Raw genomic sequence first — 18366 nt, forward strand, 5'->3', positions numbered from 1 at the left:
GGCTGTGGAATGCCTTTGTACATGTGTGTGTTTAATTGGTTTTGAAGTGAATAAAATTCTCAAAAAGATGACATATTGTCTTTTGACTCTCATTCCGTGTTTGTGTTTAACTGATTTTCCGAGTGAAGGGGTGGCCTGCCCCTCCACACCTGTGGGTGTTTCTAGTCGGGTGGGATGAGAGACGGAGAGAAGAAATAAGACACAGAGACAAAGTATAGGGAGACAACAGTGGGTCCAGGGGACCGGCACTCAGCACACCAAGGACCTGCACTGGCACCGGCCTCTGAGTTCCCTCAGTTTTTATTGATTATGATTTTCATTATTTCAGCAAAAAGGAATGTAGTAGGAGAGCAGGGTGATAATAAGGAGAAGGTCAACAACAACAACAAAAACAAACAAACAAAAAAAAACACACACGTGAGCCAAAGAATCTATATCATGACTAAGTTCAGGGGAACGTACTATGCCTGGACATGCACGTAGGCCAGATTTATGTTTCTCTCCACCCAAACATCTCAGCGGAGTAAAGAATAACAAGGCAGCATTACTGCCAACACGTCTCGCCTCCCGCCACAGGGCAGCTTTTCTCCGAGCTCAGAGTTGAACAAATGTACGATCGGGCTTTACACCGAGACATTCAGTTCCCAGGGGCAAGCAGGAGACAGTGGCCTTCCTGCATCTCAACTGCAAGAGGCTTTCCTCTTTGACTAATCCACCTCAGCACAGGCCCATTACCGGTGTCAGGCTGGGGGACAGTCAGGTCTTTCCCATCCCACGAGGCCATATTTCAGACTGTCACATGGGGAGAAACCTTGGACAATACCCTGTTTTCAAGGGCAGAGGTCCCTGTGGCTTTCCACGGTGCGTTGTGCCCCTGGTTTATTGAGACTAGAGAATGGCAATGACTTTTACCAAGTATACTGCTCGTAAACATTTGGTTAACAAGGCACGCCCTGCACAGCCCTAGACCCCTTAAGCCTCGATGTTATACAACACAGGTTTTTGTGAGCTCCAAGTTGGGTCAAAGGGGCCGCGGCAAAGCTACAAATGATCAACATCTCAGCAAAGCAATTGTTTAAAGTACAGGTCTTTTTCAAAATGGAGTCTCTTATGTCTTCCCCTTCTACATAGACACAGTGACAGTCTGATCTCCCTTTCTTTACCCTACATCCAAGGGCTTGAACATTTCTTGACTTGTTGGCAATCCAAATCGTTATGTCTCCGAAACAGAGTTGACTGAGGGGACCGCAGGGCTGGGCAGGACCTTTGACTTCGTATACAACCACAGGAGCAAGAAAACCTCAGCCCCACTCTACTAACACGCACCTAGTAAAATTCCGCCAACCGAATCTCACCCACGCTAACACGTGGGGAGCGTTGCTTGCACCACGAGTCCCCATTTGGCTCAACCGCCGATGCCAAGTGTGTGGTTCCAGTTGCGACGGCCCCCCGTGAAGTGGCTTCCGGATGTGCGAATGAACCAGGCAGAGTTTCACTGGCCAAATAGACCCCAGCAAAGCTGAAGTCAACTCCCACATTTGGGATGTACTTCAGAGGTAAAACATTCATCCCGTCTTCTTTCCGGATGTCTGACACCGTGGTTCTCCCCCTGATCCTAAGAGTAGCTGAGGTAGAGACTCACTGAAAGATCTAGGCAGGGAGATCCCATCATGCACAGGCTCTCTCCATTCTCTGACCTGGGAACAACTCTGAGCAGGATTCCACATCTAGGGGGCCTCGGAACTGAGCGGGATTTTCTGAGACACACCAAATGGCTGCTCCCTTTCCGCCGCTGTTGAGGGTCGTTATCTGGATTATCCAGATCACCTAGAAAGTATCCGTATCCAGAATCAATAAGATCAACTCTCTGCTCCTCTGACAGCAGAAGGAGCAGGACCATAAGGAACCAAAGAGCGTGGAAGGAAACGATGTGACAGGAAAGCTCAGAGAACGGCCACAGGGGGTCGTCAGCAGGCCTTCCCACCTGAATCATGAATAATTAATGAAGCGCAAATCAAAGGGGACTCGAGTTTCAGCAGGAGCAATTCATCCAACGGGAGATCGCCGGAGGGCCAACACGATTGAGAGACTGGGAGCCGGGTGCAGTGTCAAAGGGGACGCGACTGGTTCCAAAGCTCAAGAACACCATGGGGTCACTTGGGCTACGTGAGAAAATGCCCCAGTGTGCTGGTTCATCATTCCGACTCCTGCCTGTCTCTTCCCGTCCAAGGAACATGGACCCTAAGTCGTGCAGCTGCAGATGACCATGGGCAGAATTAGGGGCCGTGGCACAAAAGTTCACCGACACGGGAGTTCCACAGAAGGTGCGGTGGATCTTCGCAAATCCAGAGACATGGCAATGGGACCCAGGGAATTAGAGCCTCACAGGCGTCCGGGACACTTTTCAGGCATAATGCCTGGAGTCGCAAGACGAGCTGAAAAAGGAGCCAGGCACTGAAGGACAAAGCGTTGTTGACTTTCCTCATCTGTGTTTCCCAGTGCGGTTCAATTCACGGTGGTTTCCAAGCGCCTCCTGGAGGAGAAAACACATGAGGGTGCGGTCAGGGTTCTCTGCTGACAGACTTACCTTGGGGAAGAAAGAGAAGCTCTGAAGATGGATCATGGCCGTGACTGCACGTCAAGGAGAATCTCCTTGATGACACTGAGGCCCACGTCGAGATAGACTAAATGTGGTCCAATTAAAAGGTGTCTATTTTACCACATTTTTTTAAAACAAAACAAAACAAAACAAAACAAAACAAAAAGATGGAAAAGAAGACAGGGGTACAGGCACCAGTGTTACATGTCTGACGGGGAGCATCTATTCTTCAAAGCTTGCAGCTGTACACGTAGGTTTTAGAATGTCTGTCAGCAGTGGACATGATGTTAGAGTGGGCTGTGCAGATAGACCTTTCCAGGTCACGTAATTGGATTAAGTTAATTGCAATTAAGGTACAGGTAACTGATTAGGTTAGGGTACGTTCCATGTCAGGTGACCAGAGGCAGTATAAAAGGCAGCCTGGAAAGCAGAGGTCCCTCTCCGCCCCTTCCTCCGTCGTCCTGGATGCTGCATCGCTTCCAGCGGGGCTGCTCCAGCACCTGCCCATCTCAGCGCCAGCCGGGGAAAGCAAGTAGACGTGTAATTTCAGGTTAGTTTCACTGAACTATTGTTTTTTTCACGCAATCCCTGAGGGGTGTGGGGGTGGGGGGAAGAGACACAGGAGGCCGAAAGAAACCGATCACACTGGGGCTTGCTGGTGGGGAAGGATGTGTTCTCGTTACTAGTAATTCTTGCAACAGAAAACGAGAAAACATATCCGTCTCCACATGTGGGATAAGACCAAGATGGGAATGCGAAAAGAAATGTACTGCAGCATGCTGAATTGGTGGGTAAATGGAAAAAGGACTTTGGAAAAAAGGGTGGTTTGCCCTTCAGCCGTGTAAGACGTCGATACGATGTGGCACTTGTTCCCCGTTTGTTCAGATGAATTCGTGTGGTATGCGTAAAATACCAGAAAAAATAAATAAGTAAAGAGGGGCTGGAGCTAAAGCCAAAAGGTAGAACAGGAAAGACCATCACCTGCTAGTGTGGTAGAGAGGAAGGTAACTTCTCTCTATGAATTTGTGTTTGGAAGTTGCCTAATGAAATGGCCAGAGTAGCGATTCAAGTTGTCACAGGAAGCATCCCTTATCCCTGACTTCAAACAGACCTGCCAAAGGGTGGCGCAAGCCATGCCCTGTGTCTTCGATCATTCTGTCCGTCAAGGGAGATAGAATCACCGTGTCTTCTACCGGAGTGAATCGTGAGAGACCTAAGTCCAGTCTCCAGAATCAGTTGCTTGTTTGGGGTTGAAAGCTCAACTCCCCATACCTAGGCCACGGGCCCTGTGGCAGGTGCGGTTTACTCTTGGACTAGGTAGTCATGGCAGAGGAACACACAGTATCCGAGGATGCACACAGCACATTGTGTTCTACAGATTTGACCGACTGGTGGTGAGGTCTCCTCATGACCACACCGGCAGGGAGTTAGCAGGTGGCTTCCTGTGGGTGTGTGAATATCCAATGTGCTTAACCATCGACATGTGTGTGTTTGTGTGTGTTTCAGGTGACCCAACAGTCAACCCCTGAAAAAGGCGGTCACAAAACCCCCAGGCGACGAAGATGATGGCACGTCGGGACCCCAAATCTTGGGCCAAGAGGCTGGTGAGAGCCCAGACCCTCCAGAAGCAGCGGAGGGCCCCAGTTGGGCCAAGGGCTCCCCCGCCCGATGAAGAAGATCCCAGGGTAAGTCTAGCCCTGGATCTCTTGGGTATCGGGGTGGGGGTGGGGACGGGGGGAGGGGGTGTCACACGGTCCTCAGAGACTGGGTTGGATTCCAAAGAGCTCTGTCACCACCACCCAGGTTGCTTTTCCCATCCAAGGTGGGCGTGGCTTGGGACCTTCTCCCCGGCCCGATAGGTCCCTTGAGAGACTCTTGGGGGCAACCTCCCTTTCTACTTAGAGTCCTGTGTAGCCACGTTTGGCTGTGTTGTTGACTTCGGGTTCACCGTCGTGCCCCTTGGAACCTTGAGTCCTTCCTTTCAGAGTTCCTCCGTCACGTGGGCTTTGGGAGGGAACATCGTATCCGAACTCTCCCAGCACTTAACGGCCCCCATGCCGGTGTCCCCTCTTTGGAATCCTTATTCAGCTCTGAATTCACAATCCGTCCCAATGTGGACGTGGGATCGCTGCCTGTGGCTTCAGCTCACTCACCGACATCACTTCCTTTCCACCCACAGCTCAAGTGCAAAAACTGCGGGGCCTTTGGCCACACGGCCAGAAGTACCAGGTGCCCCATGAAGTGCTGGAAGGCAGCCCTGGTTCCAGCGACCTTGGGGAAAAAGGAAGGGAAGGAAAACCTGAAACCATGGAAGCCCCAGGTTGAAGCCAACCCGGGGCCCTTGAACAAGGATAAGGGAGAGAAGGAAGAGAGACCAAGGTGAGCAGTGGGAGGGGTTTTCACCACTCTTAGGGTACTGCCTCCTAAGGACATGGTGTCTCTGCACCTGCACACCGTGTGCCTTTCCGTCTCCGGGCCAGGGAAGGAACGCTGCAGAGAAATAGGCCGGAGCTCCGTGTCCTCCGGGGTTCCACACCCAGGAGCTCCTTTGGCTCTGGGAGATTCAGGGACGGGGAGAGGCGGGGGCGCTTCGTGCAGGTTCCCCACGACAGGGGGAAAAGCGATGGAATCCAAATCACAGTCCTTAGTTGGGAAGCCTAGAGGGCCACCTGGGGGACGGGAAGGTTGGCACGTGAGGGAAGGTGCAGAGGCGGAAAGGGCACCAGATGTCCATTTCTGTATCACAAAACACGGAACGGGGCTGGGCCCCACACAGGGTTCTCCCTGTCTCCTGGGGAAAACCAGGAGAACAGAAAACCTTTTTCTGTTCTGCAGGCAACAAGACCCGCAGAGGAAGGCTCTCCTCCACATATTTTCTGGGAAACCTCCAGAGAAGCCGCTGCCGAATCGAAAAGGATCCACGGAATCTTCTGATTATCTGAGGGTGAGTGTCACCCCGGGCCCCTGGTCCTTTTCTCCTCTAGGTCACCCTGGTTGATTTCCTTTCAGCTTCCCGTCTACGGGAGGAAATCGGGGAACCCCTCTTTCTTGCCTTCTTGGGGTCAGGGACTCCACGATCCTTCCAGGTCAATTTGATTCCAGGCGAAGGCATCTGAAGATGCCGTATTTCCTGTTGCTTTCTTTCTGTCCAATTATGGCAAGCCTGCCAACAACATGTTCCTAGCGGCATGAGGAAATTAGTCCCTCAGAGGCCCCAAACGTGGAGAAGGCTAAACCCAGGAACATGCATGTGTTCAGAGAAGACGTCCTGAGTACCCTTGAGCCACCAACCTGCCTTCGGAAGGGCCTCAGTCCGTTCCACTTCATGGAAGGCTGAGTGGAGGCGCTTTGATCCAGTTAATGCCCAAGACGCGATCTTTTGAACAATGGTGTGCTTAGATCAGCTACACATAGCTCGAGAGCGCATCTTTCATGTGTCTTGTCCTGATCAGCACTCAGGTGGAGGGTCTGTCCCTACTTCCAAGGACCGCCTGTCGATACTGTACTAAGAATTTCATGGCGTGTGCACCTTGTCTTTGGATGTGCTTGATTTTCACGTTGGCTCCATGCGGAGGAACTTCTAACCTGTGTTGTTTCCTCTCTTTCAGGTTGCAAGCGGGCCAATGCCGGTCCACACAACCAGTAAGAGGCCGCGCCTGGGCCCTGTCCTCGCTGATCGCTCAGCTACCGAAACGTCTGACAGGGGCTCCGTCTTGGCTTCGCCGTCTCCCCTCAGAAAAGCCAGTCTGAGCTCCTCCTCAAGTCTTGGACCAAAGGAAAGACAGACAGGGGCTGCGGCCGACATCCCTCAGCCTGCAGTCAGGCAGCAGGGCCCCGAGCCTCTCCTCGTGGTGAAGCCGACACACAGCAGCCCTGAGGGTGGCTGCCGAGAAGTTCCCCAGGTTGCCTCCAAAACCCACGGCCTGCTCCAGGCCATCAGACCCCAGGCACAGGACAAACGTCCTGCGGTGACCTCACAGCCCTGCCCGCCAGCCGCCACACACAGCTTGGGCCTAGGCTCCAATCTCAGCTTCGGGCCAGGAGCCAAGAGACCTGCCCAGGCTCGGATTCAGGCTTGCCTGAACTTCCCCAAGAAACCGAGACTGGGTCCCTTCCAGATCCCCGAAAGCGCCATCCAGGGAGGTGAGCTGGGGGCCCCGGAGAATCTCCAACCTCCGCCAGCCGCAACCGAACTTGGACCAAGTACGTCGCCCCAGATGGGCAGGAGGACACCCGCCCAGGTGCCCAGCGTCGACCGGCAGCCTCCGCACAGCAGACCTTGCCTGCCTACTGCCCAGGCCTGCACCATGTCCCATCACCCAGCGGCCAGCCATGATGGGGCCCAGCCTCTCACAGTGCTCTTCCGGAGACTGGAAAACGGACGCTGGAGCTCCAGCCTCCTGGCGGCCCCCTCATTTCACTCTCCTGAGAAGCCGGGAGCCTTCCTCGCTCAGAGCCGTCATGTATCAGAGAAGTCTGAGGGTCCCCGTGTTCGTGTCCCACCGAGCGTCCTCTATGAGGACCTTCAGGTTTCCTCCTCCTCAGAGGACAGCGATTCTGACCTGGAGTGAGACTGCAGGTGGCAGGGGCTCCTTGGCCTCCAGCTCCCGTGACTTGGAGGGGACTGTGGGACTGAGGAGTGCAGAGCAGAGAGCAGACTCTGTGCGGTGACTCCGAAGCTCCCCGGCTGTGGCGCTTCTGTGGATGTGGGAGCCCAGGCCAGGCAGGGAGCAGATGCAGGGACTCTGCCTCATTGAATTCTGGTGAGGGACGTTGTAGTTCGCGTGGTTCTCCGGAAACGCGCCAGGAAAAGCTTCCGTGCCAGAGATTCGTTGCCTCAGAAACTGCGTGACGCGCAGGAGTCAGACTTCCGCTGGGACGTCAATAGGAAACTGGGGAATTACTGTGTATTTGCTCTCTAGATGACTGAATAAGGGAAAAGTTAGGGAACCCTGAGAGGTGCAGCCCTTCCGCTGTGCCCCGCCCTGAGAGCAGTGTTTCGGACGCTGGGAAGCGTGCTGTGCAGAGCGCTCTCGGGGTCTTTCCTCAGCCTCGAAAACTGGGCTGTGGAATGCCTTTGTACATGTGTGTGTTTAATTGGTTTTGAAGTGAATAAAATTCTCAAAAAGATGACATATTGTCTTTTGACTCTCATTCCGTGTTTGTGTTTAACTGATTTTCCGAGTGAAGGGGTGGCCTGCCCCTCCACACCTGTGGGTGTTTCTAGTCGGGTGGGATGAGAGACGGAGAGAAGAAATAAGACACAGAGACAAAGTATAGGGAGACAACAGTGGGTCCAGGGGACCGGCACTCAGCACACCAAGGACCTGCACCGGCACCGGCCTCTGAGTTCCCTCAGTTTTTATTGATTATGATTTTCATTATTTCAGCAAAAAGGAATGTAGTAGGAGAGCAGGGTGATAATAAGGAGAAGGTCAACAACAACAACAAAAACAAACAAACAAAAAAAAACACACACGTGAGCCAAAGAATCTATATCATGACTAAGTTCAGGGGAACGTACTATGCCTGGACATGCACGTAGGCCAGATTTATGTTTCTCTCCACCCAAACATCTCAGCGGAGTAAAGAATAACAAGGCAGCATTACTGCCAACACGTCTCGCCTCCCGCCACAGGGCAGCTTTTCTCCGAGCTCAGAGTTGAACAAATGTACGATCGGGCTTTACACCGAGACATTCAGTTCCCAGGGGCAAGCAGGAGACAGTGGCCTTCCTGCATCTCAACTGCAAGAGGCTTTCCTCTTTGACTAATCCACCTCAGCACAGGCCCATTACCGGTGTCAGGCTGGGGGACAGTCAGGTCTTTCCCATCCCACGAGGCCATATTTCAGACTGTCACATGGGGAGAAACCTTGGACAATACCCTGTTTTCAAGGGCAGAGGTCCCTGTGGCTTTCCACGGTGCGTTGTGCCCCTGGTTTATTGAGACTAGAGAATGGCAATGACTTTTACCAAGTATACTGCTCGTAAACATTTGGTTAACAAGGCACGCCCTGCACAGCCCTAGACCCCTTAAGCCTCGATGTTATACAACACAGGTTTTTGTGAGCTCCAAGTTGGGTCAAAGGGGCCGCGGCAAAGCTACAAATGATCAACATCTCAGCAAAGCAATTGTTTAAAGTACAGGTCTTTTTCAAAATGGAGTCTCTTATGTCTTCCCCTTCTACATAGACACAGTGACAGTCTGATCTCCCTTTCTTTACCCTACATCCAAGGGCTTGAACATTTCTTGACTTGTTGGCAATCCAAATCGTTATGTCTCCGAAACAGAGTTGACTGAGGGGACCGCAGGGCTGGGCAGGACCTTTGACTTCGTATACAACCACAGGAGCAAGAAAACCTCAGCCCCACTCTACTAACACGCACCTAGTAAAATTCCGCCAACCGAATCTCACCCACGCTAACACGTGGGGAGCGTTGCTTGCACCACGAGTCCCCATTTGGCTCAACCGCCGATGCCAAGTGTGTGGTTCCAGTTGCGACGGCCCCCCGTGAAGTGGCTTCCGGATGTGCGAATGAACCAGGCAGAGTTTCACTGGCCAAATAGACCCCAGCAAAGCTGAAGTCAACTCCCACATTTGGGATGTACTTCAGAGGTAAAACATTCATCCCGTCTTCTTTCCGGATGTCTGACACCGTGGTTCTCCCCCTGATCCTAAGAGTAGCTGAGGTAGAGACTCACTGAAAGATCTAGGCAGGGAGATCCCATCATGCACAGGCTCTCTCCATTCTCTGACCTGGGAACAACTCTGAGCAGGATTCCACATCTAGGGGGCCTCGGAACTGAGCGGGATTTTCTGAGACACACCAAATGGCTGCTCCCTTTCCGCCGCTGTTGAGGGTCGTTATCTGGATTATCCAGATCACCTAGAAAGTATCCGTATCCAGAATCAATAAGATCAACTCTCTGCTCCTCTGACAGCAGAAGGAGCAGGACCATAAGGAACCAAAGAGCGTGGAAGGAAACGATGTGACAGGAAAGCTCAGAGAACGGCCACAGGGGGTCGTCAGCAGGCCTTCCCACCTGAATCATGAATAATTAATGAAGCGCAAATCAAAGGGGACTCGAGTTTCAGCAGGAGCAATTCATCCAACGGGAGATCGCCGGAGGGCCAACACGATTGAGAGACTGGGAGCCGGGTGCAGTGTCAAAGGGGACGCGACTGGTTCCAAAGCTCAAGAACACCATGGGGTCACTTGGGCTACGTGAGAAAATGCCCCAGTGTGCTGGTTCATCATTCCGACTCCTGCCTGTCTCTTCCCGTCCAAGGAACATGGACCCTAAGTCGTGCAGCTGCAGATGACCATGGGCAGAATTAGGGGCCGTGGCACAAAAGTTCACCGACACGGGAGTTCCACAGAAGGTGCGGTGGATCTTCGCAAATCCAGAGACATGGCAATGGGACCCAGGGAATTAGAGCCTCACAGGCGTCCGGGACACTTTTCAGGCATAATGCCTGGAGTCGCAAGACGAGCTGAAAAAGGAGCCAGGCACTGAAGGACAAAGCGTTGTTGACTTTCCTCATCTGTGTTTCCCAGTGCGGTCCAATTCACGGTGGTTTCCAAGCGCCTCCTGGAGGAGAAAACACATGAGGGTGCGGTCAGGGTTCTCTGCTGACAGACTTACCTTGGGGAAGAAAGAGAAGCTCTGAAGATGGATCATGGCCGTGACTGCACGTCAAGGAGAATCTCCTTGATGACACTGAGGCCCACGTCGAGATAGACTAAATGTGGTCCAATTAAAAGGTGTCTATTTTACCACATTTTTTTAAAACAAAACAAAACAAAACAAAACAAAACAAAAAGATGGAAAAGAAGACAGGGGTACAGGCACCAGTGTTACATGTCTGACGGGGAGCATCTATTCTTCAAAGCTTGCAGCTGTACACGTAGGTTTTAGAATGTCTGTCAGCAGTGGACATGATGTTAGAGTGGGCTGTGCAGATAGACCTTTCCAGGTCACGTAATTGGATTAAGTTAATTGCAATTAAGGTACAGGTAACTGATTAGGTTAGGGTACGTTCCATGTCAGGTGACCAGAGGCAGTATAAAAGGCAGCCTGGAAAGCAGAGGTCCCTCTCCGCCCCTTCCTCCGTCGTCCTGGATGCTGCATCGCTTCCAGCGGGGCTGCTCCAGCACCTGCCCATCTCAGCGCCAGCCGGGGAAAGCAAGTAGACGTGTAATTTCAGGTTAGTTTCACTGAACTATTGTTTTTTTCACGCAATCCCTGAGGGGTGTGGGGGTGGGGGGAAGAGACACAGGAGGCCGAAAGAAACCGATCACACTGGGGCTTGCTGGTGGGGAAGGATGTGTTCTCGTTACTAGTAATTCTTGCAACAGAAAACGAGAAAACATATCCGTCTCCACATGTGGGATAAGACCAAGATGGGAATGCGAAAAGAAATGTACTGCAGCATGCTGAATTGGTGGGTAAATGGAAAAAGGACTTTGGAAAAAAGGGTGGTTTGCCCTTCAGCCGTGTAAGACGTCGATACGATGTGGCACTTGTTCCCCGTTTGTTCAGATGAATTCGTGTGGTATGCGTAAAATACCAGAAAAAATAAATAAGTAAAGAGGGGCTGGAGCTAAAGCCAAAAGGTAGAACAGGAAAGACCATCACCTGCTAGTGTGGTAGAGAGGAAGGTAACTTCTCTCTATGAATTTGTGTTTGGAAGTTGCCTAATGAAATGGCCAGAGTAGCGATTCAAGTTGTCACAGGAAGCATCCCTTATCCCTGACTTCAAACAGACCTGCCAAAGGGTGGCGCAAGCCATGCCCTGTGTCTTCGATCATTCTGTCCGTCAAGGGAGATAGAATCACCGTGTCTTCTACCGGAGTGAATCGTGAGAGACCTAAGTCCAGTCTCCAGAATCAGTTGCTTGTTTGGGGTTGAAAGCTCAACTCCCCATACCTAGGCCACGGGCCCTGTGGCAGGTGCGGTTTACTCTTGGACTAGGTAGTCATGGCAGAGGAACACACAGTATCCGAGGATGCACACAGCACATTGTGTTCTACAGATTTGACCGACTGGTGGTGAGGTCTCCTCATGACCACACCGGCAGGGAGTTAGCAGGTGGCTTCCTGTGGGTGTGTGAATATCCAATGTGCTTAACCATCGACATGTGTGTGTTTGTGTGTGTTTCAGGTGACCCAACAGTCAACCCCTGAAAAAGGCGGTCACAAAACCCCCAGGCGACGAAGATGATGGCACGTCGGGACCCCAAATCTTGGGCCAAGAGGCTGGTGAGAGCCCAGACCCTCCAGAAGCAGCGGAGGGCCCCAGTTGGGCCAAGGGCTCCCCCGCCCGATGAAGAAGATCCCAGGGTAAGTCTAGCCCTGGATCTCTTGGGTATCGGGGTGGGGGTGGGGACGGGGGGAGGGGGTGTCACACGGTCCTCAGAGACTGGGTTGGATTCCAAAGAGCTCTGTCACCACCACCCAGGTTGCTTTTCCCATCCAAGGTGGGCGTGGCTTGGGACCTTCTCCCCGGCCCGATAGGTCCCTTGAGAGACTCTTGGGGGCAACCTCCCTTTCTACTTAGAGTCCTGTGTAGCCACGTTTGGCTGTGTTGTTGACTTCGGGTTCACCGTCGTGCCCCTTGGAACCTTGAGTCCTTCCTTTCAGAGTTCCTCCGTCACGTGGGCTTTGGGAGGGAACATCGTATCCGAACTCTCCCAGCACTTAACGGCCCCCATGCCGGTGTCCCCTCTTTGGAATCCTTATTCAGCTCTGAATTCACAATCCGTCCCAATGTGGACGTGGGATCGCTGCCTGTGGCTTCAGCTCACTCACCGACATCACTTCCTTTCCACCCACAGCTCAAGTGCAAAAACTGCGGGGCCTTTGGCCACACGGCCAGAAGTACCAGGTGCCCCATGAAGTGCTGGAAGGCAGCCCTGGTTCCAGCGACCTTGGGGAAAAAGGAAGGGAAGGAAAACCTGAAACCATGGAAGCCCCAGGTTGAAGCCAACCCGGGGCCCTTGAACAAGGATAAGGGAGAGAAGGAAGAGAGACCAAGGTGAGCAGTGGGAGGGGTTTTCACCACTCTTAGGGTACTGCCTCCTAAGGACATGGTGTCTCTGCACCTGCACACCGTGTGCCTTTCCGTCTCCGGGCCAGGGAAGGAACGCTGCAGAGAAATAGGCCGGAGCTCCGTGTCCTCCGGGGTTCCACACCCAGGAGCTCCTTTGGCTCTGGGAGATTCAGGGACGGGGAGAGGCGGGGGCGCTTCGTGCAGGTTCCCCACGACAGGGGGAAAAGCGATGGAATCCAAATCACAGTCCTTAGTTGGGAAGCCTAGAGGGCCACCTGGGGGACGGGAAGGTTGGCACGTGAGGGAAGGTGCAGAGGCGGAAAGGGCACCAGATGTCCATTTCTGTATCACAAAACACGGAACGGGGCTGGGCCCCACACAGGGTTCTCCCTGTCTCCTGGGGAAAACCAGGAGAACAGAAAACCTTTTTCTGTTCTGCAGGCAACAAGACCCGCAGAGGAAGGCTCTCCTCCACATATTTTCTGGGAAACCTCCAGAGAAGCCGCTGCCGAATCGAAAAGGATCCACGGAATCTTCTGATTATCTGAGGGTGAGTGTCACCCCGGGCCCCTGGTCCTTTTCTCCTCTAGGTCACCCTGGTTGATTTCCTTTCAGCTTCCCGTCTACGGGAGGAAATCGGGGAACCCCTCTTTCTTGCCTTCTTGGGGTCAGGGACTCCACGATCCTTCCAGGTCAATTTGATTCCAGGCGAAGGCATCTGAAGATGCCGTATTTCCTGTTGCTTTCTTTCTGTCCAATTATGGCAAGCCTGCCAACAACATGTTCCTAGCGGCATGAGGAAATTAGTCCCTCAGAGGCCCCAAACGTGGAGAAGGCTAAACCCAGGAACATGCATGTGTTCAGAGAAGACGTCCTGAGTACCCTTGAGCCACCAACCTGCCTTCGGAAGGGCATCAGTCCGTTCCACTTCATGGAAGGCTGAGTGGAGGCGCTTTGATCCAGTTAATGCCCAAGACGCGATCTTTTGAACAATGGTGTGCTTAGATCAGCTACACATAGCTCGAGAGCGCATCTTTCATGTGTCTTGTCCTGATCAGCACTCAGGTGGAGGGTCTGTCCCTACTTCCAAGGACCGCCTGTCGATACTGTACTAAGAATTTCATGGCGTGTGCACCTTGTCTTTGGATGTGCTTGATTTTCACGTTGGCTCCATGCGGAGGAACTTCTAACCTGTGTTGTTTCCTCTCTTTCAGGTTGCAAGCGGGCCAATGCCGGTCCACACAACCAGTAAGAGGCCGCGCCTGGGCCCTGTCCTCGCTGATCGCTCAGCTACCGAAACGTCTGACAGGGGCTCCGTCTTGGCTTCGCCGTCTCCCCTCAGAAAAGCCAGTCTGAGCTCCTCCTCAAGTCTTGGACCAAAGGAAAGACAGACAGGGGCTGCGGCCGACATCCCTCAGCCTGCAGTCAGGCAGCAGGGCCCCGAGCCTCTCCTCGTGGTGAAGCCGACACACAGCAGCCCTGAGGGTGGCTGCCGAGAAGTTCCCCAGGCTGCCTCCAAAACCCACGGCCTGCTCCAGGCCATCAGACCCCAGGCACAGGACAAACGTCCTGCGGTGACCTCACAGCCCTGCCCGCCAGCCGCCACACACAGCTTGGGCCTAGGCTCCAATCTCAGCTTCGGGCCAGGAGCCAAGAGACCTGCCCAGGCTCGGATTCAGGCTTGCCTGAACTTCCCCAAGAAACCGAGACTGGGTCCCTTCCAGATCCCCGAAAGCGCCATCCAGGGAGGTGAGCTGGGGGCCCCGGAGAATCTCCAACCTCCGCCAGCCGCAACCGAACTTGGACCAAGTACGTCGCCCCAGATGGGCAGGAGGACACCCGCCCAGGTGCCCAGCGTCGACCGGCAGCCTCCGCACAGCAGACCTTGCCTGCCTACTGCCCAGGCCTGCACCATGTCCCATCACCCAGCGGCCAGCCATGATGGGGCCCAGCCTCTCACAGTGCTCTTCCGGAGACTGGAAAACGGACGCTGGAGCTCCAGCCTCCTGGCGGCCCCCTCATTTCACTCTCCTGAGAAGCCGGGAGCCTTCCTCGCTCAGAGCCCTCATGTGTCAGAGAAGTCTGAGGGTCCCCGTGTTCGTGTCCCACCGAGCGTCCTCTATGAGGACCTTCAGGTTTCCTCCTCCTCAGAGGACAGCGATTCTGACCTGGAGTGAGACTGCAGGTGGCAGGGGCTCCTTGGCCTCCAGCTCCCGTGACTTGGAGGGGACTGTGGGACTGAGGAGTGCAGAGCAGAGAGCAGACTCTGTGCGGTGACTCCGAAGCTCCCCGGCTGTGGCGCTTCTGTGGATGTGGGAGCCCAGGCCAGGCAGGGAGCAGATGCAGGGACTCTGCCTCATTGAATTCTGGTGAGGGACGTTGTAGTTCGCGTGGTTCTCCGGAAACGCGCCAGGAAAAGCTTCCGTGCCAGAGATTCGTTGCCTCAGAAACTGCGTGACGCGCAGGAGTCAGACTTCCGCTGGGACGTCAATAGGAAACTGGGGAATTACTGTGTATTTGCTCTCTAGATGACTGAATAAGGGAAAAGTTAGGGAACCCTGAGAGGTGCAGCCCTTCCGCTGTGCCCCGCCCTGAGAGCAGTGTTTCGGACGCTGGGAAGCGTGCTGTGCAGAGCGCTCTCGGGGTCTTTCCTCAGCCTCGAAAACTGGGCTGTGGAATGCCTTTGTACATGTGTGTGTTTAATTGGTTTTGAAGTGAATAAAATTCTCAAAAAGATGACATATTGTCTTTTGACTCTCATTCCGTGTTTGTGTTTAACTGATTTTCCGAGTGAAGGGGTGGCCTGCCCCTCCACACCTGTGGGTGTTTCTAGTCGGGTGGGATGAGAGACGGAGAGAAGAAATAAGACACAGAGACAAAGTATAGGGAGACAACAGTGGGTCCAGGGGACCGGCACTCAGCACACCAAGGACCTGCACCGGCACCGGCCTCTGAGTTCCCTCAGTTTTTATTGATTATGATTTTCATTATTTCAGCAAAAAGGAATGTAGTAGGAGAGCAGGGTGATAATAAGGAGAAGGTCAACAACAACAAAAACAAAACAAACAAAAAAAAAACACACACGTGAGCCAAAGAATCTATATCATGACTAAGTTCAAGGGAAGGTACTATGCCTGGACATGCACGTAGGCCAGATTTATGTTTCTCTCCACCCAAACATCTCAGCGGAGTAAAGAATAACAAGGCAGCATTACTGCCAACACGTCTCGCCTCCCGCCACAGGGCAGCTTTTCTCCGAGCTCAGAGTTGAACAAATGTACGATCGGGCTTTACACCGAGACATTCAGTTCCCAGGGGCAAGCAGGAGACAGTGGCCTTCCTGCATCTCAACTGCAAGAGGCTTTCCTCTTTGACTAATCCACCTCAGCACAGACCCATTACGGGTGTCAGGCTGGGGGACAGTCAGGTCTTTCCCATCCCACGAGGCCATATTTCAGACTGTCACATGGGGAGAAACCTTGGACAATACCCTGCTTTCAAGGGCAGAGGTCCCTGTGGCTTTCCACGGTGCATTGTGCCCCTGGTTTATTGAGACTAGAGAATGGCAATGACTTTTACCAAGTATACTGCTCGTAAACATTTGGTTAACAAGGCACGCCCTGCACAGCCCTAGATCCCTTAAGCCTCGATGTTATACAACACAGGTTTTTGTGAGCTCCAAGTTGGGTCAAAGGGGCCGCGGCAAAGCTACAAATGATCAACATCTCAGCAAAGCAATTGTTTAAAGTACAGGTCTTTTTCAAAATGGAGTCTCTTATGTCTTCCCCTTCTACATAGACACAGTGACAGTCTGATCTCCCTTTCTTTACCCTACATCCAAGGGCTTGAACATTTCTTGACTTGTTGGCAATCCAAATCGTTATGTCTCCGAAACAGAGTTGACTGAGGGGACCGCAGGGCTGGGCAGGACCTTTGACTTCGTATACAACCACAGGAGCAAGAAAACCTCAGCCCCACTCTACTAACACGCACCTAGTAAAATTCCGCCAACCGAATCTCACCCACGCTAACACGTGGGGAGCGTTGCTTGCACCACGAGTCCCCATTTGGCTCAACCGCCGATGCCAAGTGTGTGGTTCCAGTTGCGACGGCCCCCCGTGAAGTGGCTTCCGGATGTGCGAATGAACCAGGCAGAGTTTCACTGGCCAAATAGACCCCAGCAAAGCTGAAGTCAACTCCCACATTTGGGATGTACTTCAGAGGTAAAACATTCATCCCGTCTTCTTTCCGGATGTCTGACACCGTGGTTCTCCCCCTGATCCTAAGAGTAGCTGAGGTAGAGACTCACTGAAAGATCTAGGCAGGGAGATCCCATCATGCACAGGCTCTCTCCATTCTCTGACCTGGGAACAACTCTGAGCAGGATTCCACATCTAGGGGGCCTCGGAACTGAGCGGGATTTTCTGAGACACACCAAATGGCTGCTCCCTTTCCGCCGCTGTTGAGGGTCGTTATCTGGATTATCCAGATCACCTAGAAAGTATCCGTATCCAGAATCAATAAGATCAACTCTCTGCTCCTCTGACAGCAGAAGGAGCAGGACCATAAGGAACCAAAGAGCGTGGAAGGAAACGATGTGACAGGAAAGCTCAGAGAACGGCCACAGGGGGTCGTCAGCAGGCCTTCCCACCTGAATCATGAATAATTAATGAAGCGCAAATCAAAGGGGACTCGAGTTTCAGCAGGAGCAATTCATCCAACGGGAGATCGCCGGAGGGCCAACACGATTGAGAGACTGGGAGCCGGGTGCAGTGTCAAAGGGGACGCGACTGGTTCCAAAGCTCAAGAACACCATGGGGTCACTTGGGCTACGTGAGAAAATGCCCCAGTGTGCTGGTTCATCATTCCGACTCCTGCCTGTCTCTTCCCGTCCAAGGAACATGGACCCTAAGTCGTGCAGCTGCAGATGACCATGGGCAGAATTAGGGGCCGTGGCACAAAAGTTCACCGACACGGGAGTTCCACAGAAGGTGCGGTGGATCTTCGCAAATCCAGAGACATGGCAATGGGACCCAGGGAATTAGAGCCTCACAGGCGTCCGGGACACTTTTCAGGCATAATGCCTGGAGTCGCAAGACGAGCTGAAAAAGGAGCCAGGCACTGAAGGACAAAGCGTTGTTGACTTTCCTCATCTGTGTTTCCCAGTGCGGTCCAATTCACGGTGGTTTCCAAGCGCCTCCTGGAGGAGAAAACACATGAGGGTGCGGTCAGGGTTCTCTGCTGACAGACTTACCTTGGGGAAGAAAGAGAAGCTCTGAAGATGGATCATGGCCGTGACTGCACGTCAAGGAGAATCTCCTTGATGACACTGAGGCCCACGTCGAGATAGACTAAATGTGGTCCAATTAAAAGGTGTCTATTTTACCACATTTTTTTAAAACAAAACAAAACAAAACAAAACAAAACAAAAAGATGGAAAAGAAGACAGGGGTACAGGCACCAGTGTTACATGTCTGACGGGGAGCATCTATTCTTCAAAGCTTGCAGCTGTACACGTAGGTTTTAGAATGTCTGTCAGCAGTGGACATGATGTTAGAGTGGGCTGTGCAGATAGACCTTTCCAGGTCACGTAATTGGATTAAGTTAATTGCAATTAAGGTACAGGTAACTGATTAGGTTAGGGTACGTTCCATGTCAGGTGACCAGAGGCAGTATAAAAGGCAGCCTGGAAAGCAGAGGTCCCTCTCCGCC

General features: G+C 52.9%; 2 protein-coding genes across 2 annotated transcripts; both read left to right on the plus strand.

Moving 5' to 3' along the window:
• The first annotated feature begins 4105 nt into the window (after nt 1–4105).
• LOC134810715 (protein FAM90A15-like) lies at nt 4106–7170 on the plus strand. The gene is made up of 4 exons (XM_063816761.1): nt 4106–4284; nt 4779–4978; nt 5435–5543; nt 6208–7170. The coding sequence occupies exons 1-4, from the start codon at nt 4162–4164 to the stop codon at nt 7168–7170; spliced, it is 1395 nt and encodes a 464-aa protein (XP_063672831.1). The 5' UTR covers nt 4106–4161.
• A 4596-nt stretch (nt 7171–11766) lies between these two features.
• LOC134810716 (protein FAM90A15) lies at nt 11767–14831 on the plus strand. Its single transcript, XM_063816762.1, has 4 exons — nt 11767–11945; nt 12440–12639; nt 13096–13204; nt 13869–14831. Exons 1-4 carry the CDS (start codon nt 11823–11825, stop codon nt 14829–14831), a joined length of 1395 nt encoding a protein of 464 aa, XP_063672832.1. The 5' UTR covers nt 11767–11822.
• Nucleotides 14832–18366: the final 3535 nt, after the last annotated feature.

The sequence above is a fragment of the Pan troglodytes genome, chromosome 7, assembly GCF_028858775.2.
Source record: "Pan troglodytes isolate AG18354 chromosome 7, NHGRI_mPanTro3-v2.0_pri, whole genome shotgun sequence".
NCBI classification, from domain to species: Eukaryota; Metazoa; Chordata; class Mammalia; order Primates; family Hominidae; genus Pan; species Pan troglodytes.